Raw genomic sequence first — 20,387 nt, 5'->3', positions numbered from 1 at the left:
TGAGCAAGGCCCTTAACTCTTAACTGCTTTGGATAAAAGCGTCTTTTAAATGTACATTGTGGGCGTGGCTTCTGTTTTGTAGGCGAGTCTAAACGGGAACGCCCAGCAAGTGTCTGGAACTCTGACACCCAGCCCAGAGCGGTAGAGAGAACAGAGTGGCGACACTCCCATAGGGAACCGTTGGAAAGGGGGCGGGACATATTTTCTGTGCAGCTTCCGGGTTGTGGAGCTCTGTATAGTTCCAAACATCCCATAGAGCCCCATTCATTTCCACTACTTATCAAGCATTTTTAGCTGTTTGTTGCTTTGTTTTAAAAAAAATAATGAATTTGATGTCATTAATATACGTAATACTGTTATTATTTAGCATTTGCTCAGCACTAAATGTTACATGTTTATCTTAATTAATAGGTATAACTGAATTTAGCTTAGTCAGCTAAGCTAAATTATTGACACTAGAGTCTTTTCACCTAAAATTGATTAATTAAAAGTTGATTAATCAAGAGTCTTGTTACAGAAATGATAATAAAACATCAGAGCCATAATAAATCATTATACTTTTACTTTCATTCTTAAGTACATTTGAAGGTAAATTTAGTTTAGTACTTTAGTGGAGGTAAAGAGTATTTTTACTTTTACTACTACTTTTACTGGAGTAATATGTTACCTTGGATATCTCTACTTCAACTCAACTACATGGTTTGTGTACCTTGTCCACCACTTACATTAGACAAAATGAACTAGTGCATATTAATTATGAATTAATTCATGTATTACATGTAGGAATAAATTATTACTTACTCATGAAATAAGACATGAATTAATGCTATTTCATGTACCTGCACTATAATGTTAAAGGTATTGGTACGGTAGTGTGTTTATGAATCTGTTCATTCAGTGCAGGTAAACCTTATGAATCCAGCCACATGGCTTAGTGTTTAACCAAAATGATTATTATTATGAATCCTCAGGAAAGTGAAGGGAGATTAGTTTATGTAAAAAACAAAACATAAAAAACTGTCTAATCTCTGTACTGTATATTGTCTCTACTACTTAATGATATCGCATTATGTAATGTATGCTAATATAATGTACTGTGTGTTAACAAGAACGACCTATTAAGTCATTATAAACATCAATCTTCCACTTCATATACCAAATTGATATTAAAGCAGATGCAGTAAATGTAAACGCAGTTGAAAATACCCAGAAATTGTACAAATGTTTATTATTTACTGTTTAATATTTCACTCACTGCTGCCTGTCCCATATGAGAACATGACAGCGCCGGGTTTGTTTGGAACTATTGGAGGGTTACATGAACCACGTGACCGCGTAGCGGCGAGATCAAGGAGTGTCGCAACTCTCTCTATCTACGGCTCTGACCCAGCCCAGCTCTCCCCTGTTCAACACAGAGTTCCGGAGGCTTCTGCTGCTGTTCCTGCACTGATTATCCAGGGTTTAGGTGCATGTCTGGGATCATTATTTTAGTTTCATTTTACTTATTGACTTACTGTTTAATTAATTAAATACGATTTAGTTTTTAAATCAGAATTTTCTCTAAAAGGGAAGTCACAGAACTGCTGTGAGTGTTTCTGGTAGGTTAGGAAGTTTAGTAGGTTTCAACCATTCTAATGCCAAACTCGACAAACTTGATTTAGTTGAACATCCGGAACTACCTTCACTGAAACCTGGATTAACTGCACCGAACTCAGTAACGCTTCAGGAGAAAATACTTGGTAAAGTTTACTGTTAGGTGAGTTTGTACTGCATACTTCATTTTACTTCATTTCATCTCAATCATTATTTTCTTTTAATTCATCTACCGGTTGTTAAGTTAACATGTTTCAGCTTAGAACAGTAAATATGATGTTGCTGGGAACACTGCTGTCGAAAATATCCTAATGAATCCAAGCTCCTGCTTTCTAAATTCAAACCCACAAGCATCGAGCTACCCATCGAACCCCTAAAGTCAATGCTATGTTGTATTTAAGTTGTGAAAGTTTGCCATCATCATTATGATCACATCCACTGAGTTACAAAGCCAGAAATCTGTTACATTCAGGTTGGTGGGTCATTCTATAATTTGGGGTACATTTCACATCTCCAAAAAAGTACAAAAAAATTGTTCTCTCTCAATAGAACAATCAGTGGTTCAAATTAATATATTCCTTTAGTGTAACATATCCACTAGTTGCAAAGCTTAAACATAATTATTATTTTTTTTTATTTAAAAGGGCAAGTAGATGTAGACTACTAGGTAACTTAGTTGACAGGTAACATAGTTGACAATTTCCCTATTTTGACCCATAACTTCAGTGGTAGACCTTGCCTGGCTGACCACATGTCATTTCTTGAACAGAATAATGTCTAATTTGAACATACATTTGAATTAAAATTATTAAACAAATTGTAACCATAACAATGTATGTAACATAGTTGACGGTCAATTAATATACTCATTGACAATGTTCTATTATAGATAAAATATTTAAAAAAATAAGAGGACATTCACCACAGTTTGTTCAATATACCCTCCACAGAGAAAAATTATATCATGTAATGCTGGTCACAGTTTTAGAACAAACCATTTTTGAGTTGCTGAGTGGAGTTCTGTTAGTAACATAGTTGACAGAACTTTTGCGGACAATAATAAATAAATATATTTAAATTATTTAAAAGAGATATTTAAAATATAAAATATTATTTTTCTTTAGTATTTAAACTATTGAAATAAATTTAAAAAAAGATGTTGATGCCCTTAATAATTTTATTCATTATTTTGAAACCAAGGCACCCTCAACTTAAAAAACAGACACAGCAAAAACTGTTCATTTAGGAACATCATGACAAATTTCAAGCTAAATGAAGCATAGGATGCACATAATGTTTTTGTGATATTACAACATGTTTTCCATTAATAGGTAAAATATGAAATTTTTAAAGAAAATTGTTAGAATAAATATAATTATTATCACTGGACATGGAATGTACCCCAAATTATAGAATGACTCTGGTACAAAACCTTGTACCTACTTCACATGAACTTATGTACAGAAGTTGCAGGTCTGTATTCTGTAACTAACTAATTCTGTTCTGACATCCTTTTCTTCAACATGTTGCTGCTTCATCTTCACATGTGTTCACCTGTCTGGGACTGGACAGCAGCATGTTAAGAAGCCAAAGCACTGACTGACAAATAGTAGAACATTTTAGGTCACCGGATTAGACTATACAGGACAACACCGTGACAACAGTATTATTTTAAATTTTTCACTACAGTCATGCAAGGTTGCAAATGTCAAAAATAGTAGGGAACAATATGGGTGCCAGGGGGTCCATGCTGGGTCATTATGGGAACATCCAACCACGTTTTGAACTCCAAACTCATATGTGTTAATTTACACTAGAAGTATTAATACATAACCAATTACTACTTAGAAAATGTAGATCCAGTGGTCATATTCCAATATGCCAAGAACACTGCTACAATAGAATGTTACTGGATGTGTACATGGTGTACTTGATAAGAAGTGCGTCAATTGCATTGTATGACATCCAAAACCCAGTTCTAGCTAATTTAGAATAGTTCCTATGTTCTAGCTAAGAAATCTCTGTTAACGGTGGAATCTTCCACGGTCTTGTGTTCCTACAAGGTCACTAACAAGAGTATATAAGGATGTTTATTTTCTGTTTATATAAGGATGTTTATTTTCTTTTCACATAGTCTCTGTGTGAGACTCTGTCAGTGTGATTCTTTTCTGCAGACAAGAATAAATCTCTTTTCTACTCACAATCCAGTCTCAGAAGTATTTCATTAAGGGTTTTTCCACCACATGTGTTTGGTACAAATAACCGTGATACAGTTCAGTTGTATGGAGAAAACTTTCAAGGTTGGCTTTGAGGTAGCAAGTTATGACAATCTGACATTTTGTGAACTAGCTAAATCGCAACACCATTTAAAATGTTCATCCTCTATTTTTCTGTGTTTCTGTCAAAAGTGTGTGAAATGGAAAGTCATAAAGAAGTGATCAAGAGACTTCAGGTTGCATTCAGATCTGGTGTGACTGTTCCCCTCCAATTCCGTCTGACTCAGCTGGAGGCTTTGCTTTCTCTACTAGAGGACAATGAGACACAGATCTTAGAGACACTGCGCAAGGACCTTGCCAAGGTGAACATATCAGTGTGCACAACACCACCAAAACATTCTGAAAGTTTTCTAAGCCCGTTATTAATACCGTTACCAAACCACAAGTGAATGGCAAATTGCAAAGTGTGGGTCGCATCTGCCCTTTCCAATGAAAGAAGATTAAGCTATAGCAAATTTTGTAAGAACTGAACATGACTTCTGGTTTCACAGGACTAACTCATTTTTTTATTTTTCTGCAGCCCAAGTTTGAGGCAGTGCTATCAGAAATTGATATTGTGGCCAATGAGCTTCGTTATACCATTTGTAACCTGCAAGATTGGATGCAACCCAGCTATGTGGGCAAAAATCTGGTAAGATTAATGACACGTCTTGTTTAAGTGATCACTTGCTCGCCTTGTTCAGACCAAAAAAAAAAATGACTCGTCAAAAATGAAAAGTTGTCACAGCAGTATTTAAGTACATTGCTGACTATTTCATATTAAAATTGTTTCCCACTGTTTACTTTTTGTTAGGCAACAAAACTGGATGACTGCTTTGTACGCAGAGAGCCATTAGGTGTAGTTTTGATAATAGGAGCATGGAACTATCCTCTCCAGCTCATTTTGGCCCCACTGATTGGTGCTATTGCTGCAGGTAAGCATGCATGTCTTCATTAACCTCCCTCAGAATAATGTATGTATATAATTATATAAATGGATGAGAACGTTATCTAAATTCTGAAATGATGGAATGATGAATGGTTTTCTTTCGTTGATATTCTGTCAAAAAGGCTATATTGTATTTGAAAGTTAAAATGAATTACATGCTCATATGTTTTGTGTGTGCAGGCAATTGTGCCATTCTCAAACCGTCTGAGATCAGTCAAGCAACGGAAAGCCTTCTCTCAGACCTTATACCCAAGTACCTGTCTCAGGTAAAGCTCACCGCAGTGTTTACCTTTGTTTAGCCTGCAGTTTACTAAAATAATAGAGTAAAGTTTATATGTAATATATTAGGATCCTGCAAAAATGTATAATATATAGATTTAGACGGACAAATTCAGACAAATAAACCCTGCAGAAAAAACAGTTTTAGACTTCTTTCTGTACACAATGATGTATCACAGACCTGCAATATTTACGTCATAGATTATTTCACTTGTCTTTCACCACAATATTTTGTGTCAATTTTGGATATGCTGTAATTGAACAAATCATTTTCTGCTTGTTTTTTTAAACAGGAGTGCTTTGCAGTTATACGTGGAGGAGCAGAGGATACCAAATTGCTGTTGCAGAACAGATTTGATCACATCTTCTACACGGGTAGGTGGGACCCAGTGCGGGATAGATGATTTTAATCAGTGTGTTTATTTTTTGTGTTACTTTTTAATCACCACTTTTAAATTGTTCTCTTATTTTTCTCAGGCTCTAAAGTGGTGGCGCGTAGCATCATGCAGGCAGCAGCAGTGCACCTCACCCCCGTCACGCTAGAGCTTGGTGGAAAATGCCCCTGTGTCATTTACGGCGAGCTGGACGTCAAAGCCGCCGCAAAGAGGCTGGTCTGGGCCAAATTCTTCAATGCAGGACAGAGTTGCGTGGCACCAGATTACATCCTGTGCACAACAGAGATGCGAGATATGCTGATACCTGCAATTACTGAAGCCTTGGAGGGCTTCTATGGGCCTCATGTGCAGCAAAGCCCTGACTACGGCCGCATCGTGACAGACAGGCACTGGAACAGACTTACAGAACTTCTGGAAAAGTCAAAAGGAAAAGTGGTTGTTGGAGGAGACTGCTCGAGAGAGGAAAAATTCATTGGTAAGAAAATAAATTAGTGAAAAGTCAGACACTATACTACCCATCTTTTATATGTCCTGCATCTATGACTTGGAATTTATTGGTGTCCTGTCCAGGGAGTATTCCTTCCTTGTGCCCAGTTTTCCAGGTGGCATCAGACCCACCATGTCCTAATCAAATGAATCTTCTGTTTCTGCAGCTCCCACGGTGGTAGTGGATCTACAAGAATCAGACGCTCTGATGGAAGAGGAGATATTTGGCCCCATCCTTCCCATCATCACTGTGGAGTCTCTAGAGCAGGGCATCAGCTTTATTAACCAGAGGGAGAAGCCCCTGGCTCTTTACGTCTTTTCTGACAACTCTCAGGTAGGAGGCTGAAAGCAGTTTTCCTTTAATCAAGGCAAGACAAAGTTGGAACGCTTGTGAACCCTCTGAATTTTTGTATTACTTACACACATAACATGTTCCACAAATAACCAATCGAAACAGTGTTTCATCTGTTTCACTTATAACGAATCACTATCCATGCTGGAAGTATTATAATGCCGCTTTTGTTTGTGCCTAATCATTCAATAGGAGTTGCTGTTGCATCAGCAATGAGCTGATACCCCATCCAGCTAGCTGTGTGGGTAAAGGGAAGGCCCGGGTGGGTGGCCTAGTGTAATAGGTGCCCTATTACAACTGTATGTGATTAAGCAAACAGCATGTGCTTATGGCCCTTTAAAATGAGATTTAAAGCATTATTTTATTGTTACATTAATTGTTGATAACAGTAGATAAATATAATATGCACATAAGCCAATGCCTTATTTTAAGGTTCAATAAAGTTTATTTTAACCATAATAATTTTACTTCAGGTGGTGACCACAGTGTTGGAGAGAACCAGTAGCGGAGGGTTTTGCTCTAATGATGGAATAGTTCACATGACACTTCCTGGTTTGCCTTTTGGAGGAGTGGGTAAGTGATGGGGAAACAACTATAGCACAGATATGGACAAAAGTATTGGGACATTGGGAATGCATGTGTTTCAGCCATGGTCAAGTGTAGTAAAGTATATAGTAGTTATTTAGTAATATAAAGATCAAGAAAAGAAACTAACCTGTATAGACAAATATAATATAAAATGATTTGAGAATGTACATTTATTAATATATTTACCCAAAATGGCCAGAGAAACTCTGTATTAATAAACTAACTGTAGAAATTGAGCCAGTCACAAATGTATTTTAATTAATCCCAGTTTTTTTATTTTATTTCAGGTGAAAGTGGGATGGGTTGTTATCACGGCCGTTGGAGTTTTGAGACCTTCAGCCACAGACGAGCTTGTATGCTACGTACCTGGAAACTTGAGCGAATCAGTGCATTACGCTATCCACCATACGGAGAAACAAACCTGGGCTGGCTGCGCTGGGCCACAACAGCTAAAAAGAAGAGCTGGGGAGTGTGCAGTGTGATGTGACAAAATAAGGCTTTTATTGCTTACTACTGGAATGAAAGTACCTAAACGAAAGCATGCAAGCATTAAGTTGTACGTTTTCAGGTACCACTAATGCAAGCGCTTACCTGTGCTGCAGACTGTGAAACTAATGCAATCCTTATTAAAGACTACTTATTTAAAAGTAGTTTTTGATGGTTTGACACTGCATCAAAAGTATTTGATTTAAATTCAGATTTAACAGTGATCCGGTGATACTGTTCAGTACAGCTATAGAAAATAATTATGCCTAACTTTTATCTTTCTGTACATGACAATCGCAGCATACGTCCAAATATGTCTTGTATGTCCTGAAATGTAAACAAAAGTCTATTAAAGACTTATTTAATACACTAATCACCTTTGTTCTGAATGCAAAGATAGATATATTTACTTGAGTTTCAAATCAGTCTGCAATTAAAAACTTTATTTAACAATTTATGGGGGCACTTGTGCGGCAAAACAGTAAATCCAGAATTCAAATCTTAGTAGTGCTATTGGCCAGTCAGGCATCTGTGCAGATATGATTGGCTATGTCTGGGGTGTGGAGTTGGCCGAACAGAACACATGAACAGATGTTCCTCATAAAGTGGCTGGTGAGTGTATAAAACCAAAGCTAAACATCACTGTAAAACAGACAAACTACTGTAGGTCATAAATTCACATTTGGTACCATGTAACTGTTGATGAAAAGTAATATTTCATTTATCCTTAAAACAAAACATATTAATTTATTTTATTGGATTTCAACGTGTAGAATGTTAGATAAGATCCTAAAAAATGGTGTTGGACATATGTGTCTATAAAATTTTAGCTTTAATGTTAATCTTTAGTTTTTCTCAGCATAGTGTGATACACACAACACAGGCTCAGAACGGACCAGAGGGAACAAATACACCCCCTCCCCCATGTTCCACATAGTACCAATAGCTGTGGGTGATTTCAGACCAGACCTCTGAATCATGGTTCAGGTTTGTAAGAGGAGGGTGGACTGGCCCCTGACGGTGTAGATTCTGAGGTTGCTGGTTCAGAGGAGGCAGGCTGGCTGCTGGAAGTGGTCGGTTCCTTCTGGACCAGCTCTGGCTCATCCCGGCCGGCATGTGGAGGATGGACCAGGACCCTGTCGATGATTCCAAAGTCCTGCGCTTCCATGGGACTCATGTATCTGTCTCGCTCCATCACACCCTCTGAGGAAAGAACAAATGCACAATGGCAAACCATCACACAAATGTGTCTTTTGGGCTAATCAGACAACAACACAGTTTCACCTGGTGTCATTTGATCTTTTATATCTGTTTAATTTTACATCCAGCACTACCATATCATTTTTTCATCACTCTTTAAAAAAATTACAGACCTAAATCCCCTAATCAGTGATGATCTAATAATTTTTCAACTCTGGTTAAGCTATTAGTCAGTTTACTAAAGGTAATCAGACTGCATTTAAACGTAGCTGCTAGCTCATAACCGAGTAATCTCTACTGATGTTAAAGATTGTAAGATATTGTACTTAATTCCACATAATCTACAGAAACAGTACCTATGGTTTCCAGAAGCTGGCCTGTATGTTTACAGTAGATGTTGTTAATCTGTCTCTTCAGCTTGAGGATCTCCTCGGCCTGGATGGCAATGTCTGTAGCCTGACCCTAAAACAGGAAATCAGAAATGTGTCAGCCGTTCCCAAAAATTTCTCAAAACATACTCCTGTTCTCATCTTTTCTTACCCTGGCCCCTCCAGAAGGCTGGTGCAGCATGATGCGGGCATTAGGCAGTGAATGCCTCATACCGGCAGTGCCTGCAGCTAGCAGTAAACTGCCCATGCTAGCAGCCTGGCCTACACACCACGTGGAGATCGGGTTCAAGATGTATTGCATAGTGTCGTAGATTGCCAGCCCTGCTGTAACCACACCACCTGCAAGTAAGTGAATGAAAAAGAAAGGCAAAGAAATAATCATGCTTATGAATCAAAAGGATGAACAATCACAGTGTCTGTGTGTGACATGTAAATTCTACAAAATTCATTGCATTGATGGAACGGGTTTCACGTGACATGTGAAATACATGTGACAAATCATTTCTGTGTTAACGAGTGCAAAGTAAATCCCTGTGTGTAGGTTGCCTGAGTAAACAATACAGGTAAAGGATTTAAGTAAGAATGGACCTTCATTCTATATGTACTGACAAGAAGTGGGAAAGGTTTTGTACATTTCCACTCCCTAATCTTTAAGCGTCTCTCACCAGGACTGTTGATGTACATGTGAATGGGTTTGTTGTTGCTCTCTGACTGAAGAAATAGAAGCTGTGCAATCACAAGACTTGCCACCGAGTCATCGATCTAAAGACAGAAAATTAAAGCCAAGGATGAAAAAATATGGTTGGTATTAATGCTTTGTTACATATTCTCCTGCCTAATTTTCTTATGAGATACGTACCGGACCCATCAAACAGATGATTCTTTCCCTCAAGAGGCGCGAGTAGATATCGTAAGCTCTCTCCCCTCTGCCCTGAGAAAAAGAAAGAAAAAAGGACAACAGAAATAAATAAAAATACCAAGGGTTTCTCTGCCAGTACAGTGGGGCCAAAAAGTATTTAGTCAGCCACTGATTGTGCAAGTTCTCCTACTTAGAAAGATGAGAGAGGTCTGTAATTTTCATCATAGCTACACTTCAACTATGAGAGACAAAATGAGAAAAAAAAATCCAGGAAATCACATTGTAGGATTTTTAAAGAATTTATTTGTAAATTATGGTGGAAAATAAGTATTTGGTCAATAACAAAAGTTCAACTCAATACTTTGTAACATGACCTTTGTTGGCAATGACAGAGGTGAAACGTTTCCTGTAAGTCTTCACCAGGTTTGCACACACTGTAGCTGGTATTTTGGCCCATTCCTCCATGCAGATCTCCTCTAGAGCAGTGATGTTTTGGGGCTGTCGCTGGGCAACACGGACTCCACAAATTTTCTATGGGGTTGAGGTCTGGAGACTGGCTAGGCCACTCCAGGGCCTTGAAATGCTTTTTACGGAGTCACTCCTTCGTTGCCCGAGCGGTGTGTTTGGGATCATTGTCATGCTGGAAGACCCAGCCACGTTCCATCTTCAATGCTCTCACTGATGGAAGGAGGTTTTGGCTTAAAATCTCACGATACATGGCCCCGTTCATTCTTCCCTTAACACGGATCAGTCGTCCTGTCCCCTTTGCAGAAAAACAGCCCCAAAGCATGATGTTTTCACCCCCATGCTTCACAGTAGGTATGGTGTTTACTCAGCATTCTTCTTCCTCCAAATACGACGAGTTGAGTTTTTACCAAAAAGTTCCATTTTGGTTTCATCTGACCACATGATATTCTCCCAATCCTCTTCTGGATCATCCATATGCTCTCTGGCAAACTTCAGACGGGCCTGGACATGTACTGGCTTAAGCAGGGGGACACACCTGGCACTGCAGGATTTGAGTCCCTCTCGACGTAGTGTGTAACTGATGGTAGCCTTTGTTACTTTGGTCCCAGCTCTCTGCAGGTCATTCATCAGGTCCCTCCGTGTAGTTCTGGGATTTTTGCTCACCGTTTTCATGATCATTTTGACCCCACGGGATCGAGGGAGATTATCAATGGTCTGTATTGGACTGTACATGTAGTTGTTATTCTTATCTACCTTATTAGAACGCAACACACACATGGATTCTCTGTGTGCATGCTGTGTGCAATCGTATTTTTTCATAATTTAATGGACTGAAGGATTTATCTCACAGCATCTTTTTACATACCTGTCCAGCTGTTTGTGCTTGTGTACTTATTATTTTCCAGATGTGTTTGTACTTATTACTTTTATCATGTAGTGATGCTGCTATTTTGTCCACCACCTGTATTATAAGATCTTTATGTGCTTATTTTGTATGGTATGTTAAAACAATGAAGGGATTTTTAACAGCTGCATGGAAGCTCGGTCAAAAACAGTTAATAACACTAGTCATACAGACTACTAACAGAGATTTTTAAAGGGTTGCTGGAGTTCATTAGACTTACAGTTTGTTCTACTACAATAGGTATGAGAGGATTCCTCCATGGTAAACTCTGATGAAACAGCCTCTTGTCCTTCAGTACAGAACCTCCACACTGCAACAACCTCTGCATAAATAAACAGACATCGATCAAAAACCTGACAACAAGCTTCAAGGCGAAAGTTTATATGATTCTGGTGATATACATGTCTTGCTTTAGAGCTTCATCTTTAATACAGTCACAGCTCATCTGGTCTGAACTCAGCACTGTGATATTGATCTACAGTTAGCATTACAGCTGCAGCTAGCTAACTGCTACAACACAAACGTATTTATTAAGCGCTGCTTCATACATTTTTATACCAAAGCTTGTGAAGAACTTTTATATAGTTGAATGTTCTAAACATGTAGCCCAAAGTAATTAAATAAGCTTAACTTACTCGTAATGACATGATGTAGAAGTAGAATCCACTCTGTCTGACCCACACTTGGTGAAACGGTTGCTTCACCGGTCACGTGATCAATGTCAAGCAGCGTGTTGAGCAGTTTTGACCGCTAGATGGCAGCACAACGTCATTCATTCATTCATTCATTCATTCATTCATTCACCGAATAGACATAACATTATGACCACATTCCTAATATTGTGTTGGTCCCCCTTTTGCTACCAAAACAGCCCTGACCCGTCGAGGCATGGACTCCGTTAGACCCCTGAAGGTGTGCTGTGGTATCTGGCACCAAGATGTCAGCAGCAGATCCTTTAACTCCTGTAAGTTGTGAGCCGGGGCCTCCATGGATCGGACTCGTTTGTCCAGCACATCCCACAGACGCTCGATTGGACTGAGATCTGGGGAATTTGGAGTCCAAGTCAACACATCAAACTCGTTGTTCTCCTCAAACCATTCCTGAACCATTTTTGCTTTGTGGCAGAGTGCATGATCCTGCTGAAAGAGGCCACAGCCATCAGGAAATAATCTGTGTATTAGTTCATTTTAGGTGAGCTCAAGCTCAGAGATTCCAGCTGCATTTCTGGATGTTGTTAACATCTTGTTTTCATTGTGCATAGTAAAGTGTTGCAATTGTGGGTGAATGGACAGTAATGTGTGTTTATTAAACGGCTTGTCAGTTTTATTAAGGATAAGATCTTTTACACACTGATGATGTCCTTTACACACAGAGATTTCTCCAGACTTAAATGCTGAAATACTTAAAATCCTAGTGACAATTGAGGAATGTTGTTCTTAAAATGTTTCTGTGATATGTTATATACCAGGCCTTGACCCATCCTCATAAAGGACACTCATGTTACTGGTCACTGCTTTCTGTTTTCATTGGAATTTTATATACCATCCCAATTCATTATTTATGCTTAAATCTTAAACACACAATTTAAACACTTTTATGCCAAATGCTTTTTAAATATTTAATGACAAAAAGCTCTACTTTTTGATTATTTATTACACCTTCTGTTCTGATAAAAATCAGACCACACCAGGAAAAGTGCCACACCAGAAACACATTTGTAAAAGCTCTTTAGTTGGTCTACAGTAAAGTACAAACATACCATGTTCAGTACAATTGTATTACCAAAAAATAATATTGTAAATATATAAAGCACAATTTCCATACAAATTATGTGAATTAGTAGAAAACATACAGAACCTTCAGACATGTGCAAACGTGTATCGCTGGTTTTGCAAACAGATGCATTTAAATATTCATAGTTTCACATGAGCACAATTAGTGCACAAAATCAGTCCTATTTCCACTAGAGAGTTAAGACTACCTTGGTTCCTAAATATTTGTTAATTCAGTGACATTAATAATACTATTATTTCTATTGCAATGTGAGTGACTATTCTTTTTAAAGGACAGATATAGAGATTACTAACCAAACATTAATTTTTAGGACGGCAGAGGGAAAGCACTGACTAATTTATAGTTACTTTAATATTTGGCTATTTATCACCTAACACACTAAGAGTAAACTGGACATTCTCTTTCAATATGCATTGCATAATAAATCACAACAACAAAGTGCCAACAGTGCAGATCAATTATAAGCACTGTAACATAGTCAGAATGGGCAAAGTAGACTAACAGATTGGCATATGTCCAAAAACTTTAATTCAAAGAAAATTTGTAGGGATCACCCAGCAGCCTGGTCACTGTGTTTATGAACTCACTCCCAGGACTTTTTTCATATGTTCATAAACAACATAGGAGACGCTAACAGCAGGGATGACCTTGAGGAAATTGGGGGCAATGCCACGATACAAGCCTGGGATGCCCTCATGGGTAACTATGTGCTTAAACTGACCCACCATGGACAGCTTTGGCACTCCTTCTGTAAATGCTGATGAGAAAAAAATCTAATATTAGCATGTAAATCAACAAAACAAAACAATGCCATGCAATATTTGTTTACATTCCTGGCCCTCACTTACCTTGTGCCTGCATGCGAGTGCGGACGAGGGCCAGTGGGTAACTAGCTAGCTGGCCACAAGTGCTCGACACTGTGCCACAGCCAAGCAGCACCAAAACACCAGGGTCAGCCGAACCCATGCAATATCTCTGTAACCAGGCATTTCTCAGAGTCTGGGTACAAAAAATCAAATTTAAAGAGAGACGAAAGAAAGAGGGATAGAGAAATAGCTAAGATATTAAAAATGAATACCATACAATCACTGAAACAAGGAATAACCATAAAACAACACAAAAAAACAATGTAAATACTATATGAATACTATATGAAAATTGTATATACACGTTGGGGGAACACATTTATCATGGTGGACTTAGAATCTGAATGTTTATAAAGGGTTATCTTATTTTCATACAGTCCATAAGACTGCACATACCTCATAAACAGCCAGATCAATGCCAGCGTAGGGAATGATGCCTAGTGTGTTGGGCACATAGCCTCTGTAAAAGACTTGCACCCCTTCTTTAGATAAAATCTTCTTTGCACATTCAACCACGCCAGTGTACTGCCCTGTCTTTCGAAGAGTAAGACGTGTCTTTAATACCTATAAAATAAACCAGAAAGCAGAATTGTAAAGTGGGGTGAATGAAAAAGAGAAAAATGTGTCAGCTTAATAAAGTGATGAAGTGGATTTATACTGATACAGATTAGGTGACTGGCAAAACTGAAATAAGATGGATGTGGTAGCGGTTTCAGCAAGTAGTGAGGTGATTGGCTCTTGGCAGTGCAGTTTACTTTGTAAACAGCAAAATTAAGCACTAATGGTAGATCATGCACTGGTGCATTTACACAAAAGCTTATTTTGGTCATGCAGGCCAGCAGAACATAGAGACACCCACTGCCTACACAGATCAGCCAAATTTAGCTAAACTCTGACAATGTAGGTGCTTGATGAACACATGCTCTTTATTAAAAACTCAACTATTTATTAAAAGTTCCATTCAAAACTGAGCACTTTTACTAAACAAATACAAGTGCCATGGAACAGAAAAAATAGAAAATCCTTTGTTAAGGACATAATTCATCCATTTATGTTTAGTAACCACTTTATCATATTTAACACTTTACACAAAATTATAACACACTTTCACACCTACACATACACTTATATTCAAAGGCAATGTAGAATAGCCAAGCCACCCTCTGTATATTTAGGGGAGGTAGGAGGGAACTGGAGTACAGGAAAAAACCCACATAGACACAGAGAGAACATAAATAACTCCAAAAACAAGGACTGAACAAAAGGATCAAACCCAGCACTTTAGGAACATGATGCTGCACAACACCAACTCTACAAAACATTTAACGTGCTCTTTCTCTTTTCTTTTCTCACCTCCAAGGGATAGATGATAGTCTGAGCAATCACTCCAGCTAGTGAGCCAGCAACAAACCTCTCCTGCACCCTTAGTGTGCCTCCTTCATTGGAGACTTGAATAAGCCTCTTTATCTGTATTTATCAGGACAAAAATGATGTAGAGCTGAGAATTGTGACACATGGCTATCTACACATCAATGCTGACTTAATAGATTGTACTAACATCTATGAAGTCATTAAAATTTATGACATTTCCTCCTAAAACCTTGTTAACTGGTGACTTCTCTTTTGCCATGTAAAATGGCTAGTTTAACTAAAGCCACTAAAAATATGTTTTTTTTTACATAAACTATTTTTTAGACTCAGTCATATTATATTGTTTTGATGCTGGTCAAGATCATAAAATGTCTTGCCTGTTCGTATGCCATGAACTTGATAGCAGACTCAGGAGCGATTTTCAGTACATTTATACCATTGCCTCTCCAAAATGACTGGATACCTCCTTCCTGGACCATTCGTTGAAGTCCGCCCCATATGCTAAGGCCCCCCGATCCATGAACCTGAAAAACAAACATGCTCACTGTACCAAAACAATACCAAAAAAGTATTGGATAAACTGGATAAAATTAGCCATCTTTACCTGTAAGAACACCTTGAGTCTGTCCAGGGGAGCAGTTCCTGTTCTGGATACAGCTCCAGCCATTGCACCAGCAACTAGCTGCCTCCAGACCAACCCCGCCCTCCGCTCCCTTTCAGAAAACTCATCCGGCACTGTTAGATGTTCTCCAATATCAAGCATCTGCAGCAACAAGCATCATAGTGTAATCAGAATCAGAGTTTTTTATAGAGTAAAATGTTCTTTTGCTGATCTGAGACTAAGAACTGACCAAAGAATGCTTCCAGTAGTGGGCAATTTCCTCCATGTTGTGGAATGGGTTAAACAGGAAATGATCTCGCCACTCTGTCCAGTCAATGGTCATGGTTCCATCTCTGTCCATACTGAAAGTAAAATGAATAAAACCTGTGTTTGTGAATATATGTGTGTGTGTGTTTGTGTGTGTGTTTCTGCCCTGTGATGGATTGTCAACCTGTTCAAGGTGTTTTTTTTAATTAACTTTTATTAATATATATATTTTTGATAATAGCTTGAGCTCAGGTTCACATTAACTTGGCCAGTATACTGAATACCAGCAATATCGAATTTTTTTGATTTATGTTAAAGGCCTGGGAACAAAAGTTCTACTTACTAACCTTTGCAGTATCCTGGAAGCCTGTTCTGCTGACACCTTCACACCCTGATTGTGCAAAGACTGCTGGATTTCCATCACATCTATATGACCTATGAAATAACAATGTAAGATATTGGTACACAAAATACATACATTTTTGTGTTATTAAACCTTAACACAGTTCACTTCAATAGCTCCCACTGCTTGTAATATTGCCTATAAATAACTGAAATTATAAAATATTTTAAAATAAGGACATGTACTGGAATGCTAGATATTTTGCATTTTTAGTAAGGGGTAAGTACTTTACATTTATCTGTGTGAACAGCATACAAACCATCATTGTTGTGGTCCAGACTGTGGAACATGAGTCTAAGTTCTTTCTCATGGGCGTGTAGATACTGGGTAAATTCCTCAAAGTCCAGCAGGCCATCATGATTTGTATCACTTACACGCACTACCTGCAGGGATAAGAGACAACAGTGAAGTTTGTAATAAAGGTAAGGCATGATGGAGAGGCAGTGAGAAAAGCAAAGCAACACAAATATGTGTGGACCATGAGATGACCATGTAATAGGACAGCAATAGTCACTGGATGGGAGGGACAGTGGTAGCCTATCGGGTAGAGCTTTGGGCTATCAACCAGAAAATTGGCGGTTCAAATCCATGCTATGCAGCCACTGTTGGGTTCTTGAGCAAGGCCCTTAACCCTGTCTGCTCCAGGGGCGCTGTACGATGGCTGACCCTGCACTCTGGCCCCAGCTTCCAAACGAGCTGGGATATGCGAAGAAAGAATTTCATTGTACTGTACACCTGTATATGTATATATGACAAATAAAGTATATCTATCTATCTATCTGGATGCAAAGCTGAAACACATCATGGACAGGATTATACATGGACACACACTTGCCCATTTACTTAATCACTCCCACCCTGAAGCAAGTTTAAAGCAGACAATTATTAGATTGTCTGCTTGATAGCTAGATAGATATTTTACACTGAAAGCTGATTCAATGCATCAATTCATGGATTCATCAATTCTTACTATTTACTTCCACTTGGTCGGGGTCATGGTGGACCCTGTATCACCCAGAACCAGAGGGCAAAAGTCAGAAACACAACATGGACAAGGTGTCAATCCATCACAGGGCAACATACAGCAAATTCAGCAAATAAACCCACACAGATAATTATAACGTGCTACTTTTGTCATCTTCATTTATAGACCAAAACAATTGTTAAAAAACCTTAAAATATAAAATTAGCTTTAAACATAATGTATGAAAAAGCTGGAATATAAATGCTATGATAAGCTGCTTGCCTCTGAATCTGCTGAAGCCTGGCAGGAGAAAGTGCTAATCTCTTCTCCTGCATTACAGCACATGACTAATAGCCTCTCACAACCTAACAGCCCGGCCACAGCACTGATACACACTGCCTGATTCCTTCAGAGATAAAATACTGACTCTAACCTGCACTGCAGTTACATACATCTTTAAAATAACTCAGTCTAGCACCTGCACTCTTTTCTACATGCACCATAAAGATGAACTAGTGTAAAATACGTCAAGTGGCAGGGATCGAACAGCTAACTTTGAACACCACTTTACCTTACTTGCATGTCGTTGGACTGTGGGAGGAAACCCACGCAGACACGGGGAGAACATGCAAACTCCACACAGGAATGACTCGGACCACTCCGCCTGGGGATCGAACCCAGGACCTCCTTGCTTTGAGGCGACAGTACTACTGTAAGTAAGCATGGCTCACCTCATCCACGTCAGGGCGCACGACCCCCCAGGCCGCGAGTCCCACACGAAGTTCGTTTATGTCGATTCTTCCATCCTTATTTAAATCGAGCTGATCGAAAAGCTCTGTCCATCTTTTCCTCCGATCCGCACCTGATGCGCCGTTCTCTTTACATCGAGCCCGCGTACAATCACAGGAGAGCAAAGCCCTCGTTTCTCCCATGAGAGTCACCGAGTTTCCCCAAGTCCAGTATGTGGTCCAATGGTTCTTCTGCGATCAGACAAAATCGTCTCTACGAATTGCAGCCTGTCTGTTTAACCAGTTGTATCGTGATCGTCCCACCCCTACCCAACTCTGTCACCTGCAGCTGGGTACAGTGGCTGCAAACTGTCCTACAACTACCAGCTTCTTCAACACTTCACTCAGATTATATGCGCTTTAATCCTGACAGTCTGTGCGTCTCTGGATCTAATAATAATCCCTTCATCTGTAGCATCCACACTTTCACCAGAGACGCGTAACTTCAGGAGTTCCTGCATTGCGCAAAAGCTCAATCATCTCCTCTGTACATTTACATAAAGTCTAACAGACTTTTGCAAAAGTGTAATCACCAGACACCTACATGTTACTTGTCGACGTGCTGCATTGACATATTAAAACAATACAAGGTAAAATATGCGCAAAACTTGTGGCACATTTGATATGTTACATTAAGTAAAATAAAAAATTTGCATTAACAAAATTTGACCAGGGGTGCGCAAACATTTTGTCTGCAGTTTCATAGCTATTGTTCAGTGTCCAAACAGAATCCCTCCAAGAGCTTTCTCCTTTAATCTTTCTCTATCCTACATGTGCAGATTCATCAGTTTCCATGTGCTATATTAAAGATCAGCACATCTGCGTCATATATACTGTAACATTATATATGCATTCTAATAATAACACTGGTCAGTGTGTTGGACTTATGGAGAGTACCAATAAATCTTTAAAAAAATTAGATCTTAAAGAAAGTATTTTCGTTATCTTATTTTCTCAATTCTTTGCTTGCTTGGACTGTTGTCATAGTTAAGGCACAAATGCATGGTCATGGATTTTTTTTATGGTTTAGAATGAAACCACTCCACCTGAAACATTAATATGCTAAAAGACAAACAATTCACCATCTGTGAACAAAAAAAAAGTTTGTTTTTAAAAGTCTATTCAAATGAAGCCTAAAGAAATGAAACACCCCTAAATCCATGTTCAGCTATACTGTATTTAAATAGGTCCAGATATACAGTGGAGTGATTTGCCATAATTTTCACACTGTATAATAAAGCAAAACAAGCAACACCGTTCTGTGCCCATGACTCCACAATACAAAAGATGCAAAATAATACTGGACTCATGGTGAAGTAGCAGAAGGATGCTTTGGGGTGTTTTGCTGCATCATGACCTGCCAAATACGGAAGGTTATTTGGCTGTGAGCTAAAGCTGGTGTGTAATTTGATTATGTAGCACAAGTTCACAACTAGAACGCTAAGATAAACAGAATTAAGGCTTTGGTGTACATTTTGTGTACTATGTCCTCACTTAAACTTACCTGAGAGACAGTGAAGACATTTGACAAACAGCTTATACCAATACTAATACAGTTAATACTGTGCCTTACAAAGTTGTGGCGCCATCTGGTGGTAAAGTCAGAGTATTGCACGTTCTATTTTCTGCATTTCTATACGTCAAGGTATTATGACCAAATGTATGTGATCACAGAACCATAAACTTGCTGTGCATAAAGCATAACAATTATGATTTATGATTTAAGTTAATTAATAAGGAGTTGCTCTCCTCTATAGCAAGAGAAAACTGTAAACTGTAATTCACTTACTTTAAGCAACAGTGACTTCACACTTCACAAACTTCAGTCAATACTTAATTTACCCCTTGCCTTTGGAAATGTGTAATCTATAGCCAACTATAAATCAAACTGACTAACCTCACATTTACAGTAGTTTAATATATTTTATTATGAAACATGCATTTTATCATTATGAGCAATGATTTTTCATTTGATGTTAATTGACAAAGAATTTGTTTATGTAGCCTGTGAATTTATATTGGACTCGTCTTTAATTTTTTACTAAAAGTGGCCCTACATTTCTGCGTAAAAGAAGAAGAAGCATGTAACAAGTACAATCATATTAATTCTGTGCAATTATTAGCCTGAAA

General features: G+C 38.4%; 3 protein-coding genes across 4 annotated transcripts; 1 reads left to right on the top strand and 2 right to left on the bottom strand.

Moving 5' to 3' along the window:
- Window positions 1–1,430: 1,430 nt before the first annotated feature.
- Window positions 1,431–7,756, top strand: aldh3b1 (aldehyde dehydrogenase 3 family, member B1). 2 transcript variants are annotated; one of them, XM_063018698.1, is made up of 10 exons: window positions 1,431–1,756; window positions 4,002–4,171; window positions 4,390–4,500; window positions 4,663–4,783; window positions 4,978–5,063; window positions 5,370–5,451; window positions 5,554–5,946; window positions 6,125–6,291; window positions 6,783–6,882; window positions 7,185–7,756. In XM_063018698.1, exons 2-10 carry the CDS (start codon window positions 4,010–4,012, stop codon window positions 7,382–7,384), a joined length of 1,422 nt encoding a protein of 473 aa, XP_062874768.1. In that variant the 5' UTR covers window positions 1,431–1,756; window positions 4,002–4,009; the 3' UTR covers window positions 7,385–7,756. The 2 variants fall into 2 exon arrangements, with proteins under 2 accessions (XP_062874768.1, XP_062874769.1); XM_063018699.1 differs by lacking the exon at window positions 1,431–1,756 and having other exon boundaries at window positions 3,997–4,171.
- A 55-nt stretch (window positions 7,757–7,811) lies between these two features.
- Window positions 7,812–11,909, bottom strand: clpp (caseinolytic mitochondrial matrix peptidase proteolytic subunit). Its single transcript, XM_063018700.1, has 7 exons — window positions 11,839–11,909; window positions 11,424–11,525; window positions 9,832–9,903; window positions 9,638–9,734; window positions 9,124–9,311; window positions 8,940–9,045; window positions 7,812–8,586 (listed from the first exon to the last, which is right to left on the bottom strand). The coding sequence occupies exons 1-7, from the start codon at window positions 11,848–11,850 to the stop codon at window positions 8,360–8,362; spliced, it is 804 nt and encodes a 267-aa protein (XP_062874770.1). The 5' UTR covers window positions 11,851–11,909; the 3' UTR covers window positions 7,812–8,359.
- A 1,663-nt stretch (window positions 11,910–13,572) lies between these two features.
- On the bottom strand, window positions 13,573–18,401 carry slc25a23b (solute carrier family 25 member 23b). Its single transcript, XM_063018745.1, has 10 exons — window positions 18,201–18,401; window positions 16,765–16,888; window positions 16,450–16,537; window positions 16,086–16,197; window positions 15,839–15,997; window positions 15,612–15,758; window positions 15,217–15,330; window positions 14,260–14,427; window positions 13,846–13,996; window positions 13,573–13,754 (listed from the first exon to the last, which is right to left on the bottom strand). Exons 1-10 carry the CDS (start codon window positions 18,399–18,401, stop codon window positions 13,573–13,575), a joined length of 1,446 nt encoding a protein of 481 aa, XP_062874815.1.
- Window positions 18,402–20,387: the final 1,986 nt, after the last annotated feature.

Source organism: Trichomycterus rosablanca, chromosome 22 (assembly GCF_030014385.1).
Source record: "Trichomycterus rosablanca isolate fTriRos1 chromosome 22, fTriRos1.hap1, whole genome shotgun sequence".
Taxonomy (NCBI): domain Eukaryota; kingdom Metazoa; phylum Chordata; class Actinopteri; order Siluriformes; family Trichomycteridae; genus Trichomycterus; species Trichomycterus rosablanca.
Note: the sequence above shows the minus strand (reverse complement) of the source record. Positions and strands in the feature narration are given on the sequence as shown.

Excerpts from the sequence above, each read along its gene's own strand:
- slc25a23b (XM_063018745.1), bottom strand. The coding sequence starts at position 18,401 with ATGGGAGAAACGAGGGCTTTGCTCTCCTGTGATTGTACGCGGGCTCGA. Across the intron at positions 16,538-16,764 it reads TCTGGACCACAACAATGATG|GTCATATAGATGTGATGGAA; the intron begins GTTTGTATGCTG and ends GTTATTTCATAG. Across the intron at positions 15,331-15,611 it reads AGTTCATGGCATACGAACAG|ATAAAGAGGCTTATTCAAGT; the intron begins GCAAGACATTTT and ends TGATAAATACAG.
- aldh3b1 (XM_063018698.1), top strand. The coding sequence starts at position 4,010 with ATGGAAAGTCATAAAGAAGTGATCAAGAGACTTCAGGTTGCATTCAGA. Across the intron at positions 4,172-4,389 it reads TGCGCAAGGACCTTGCCAAG|CCCAAGTTTGAGGCAGTGCT; the intron begins GTGAACATATCA and ends ATTTTTCTGCAG. Across the intron at positions 4,784-4,977 it reads GATTGGTGCTATTGCTGCAG|GCAATTGTGCCATTCTCAAA; the intron begins GTAAGCATGCAT and ends TTGTGTGTGCAG.
- clpp (XM_063018700.1), bottom strand. Across the intron at positions 9,735-9,831 it reads TCATCTGTTTGATGGGTCCG|ATCGATGACTCGGTGGCAAG; the intron begins GTACGTATCTCA and ends TTCTGTCTTTAG. Across the intron at positions 9,046-9,123 it reads AGCCTTCTGGAGGGGCCAGG|GGTCAGGCTACAGACATTGC; the intron begins GTAAGAAAAGAT and ends TTCCTGTTTTAG.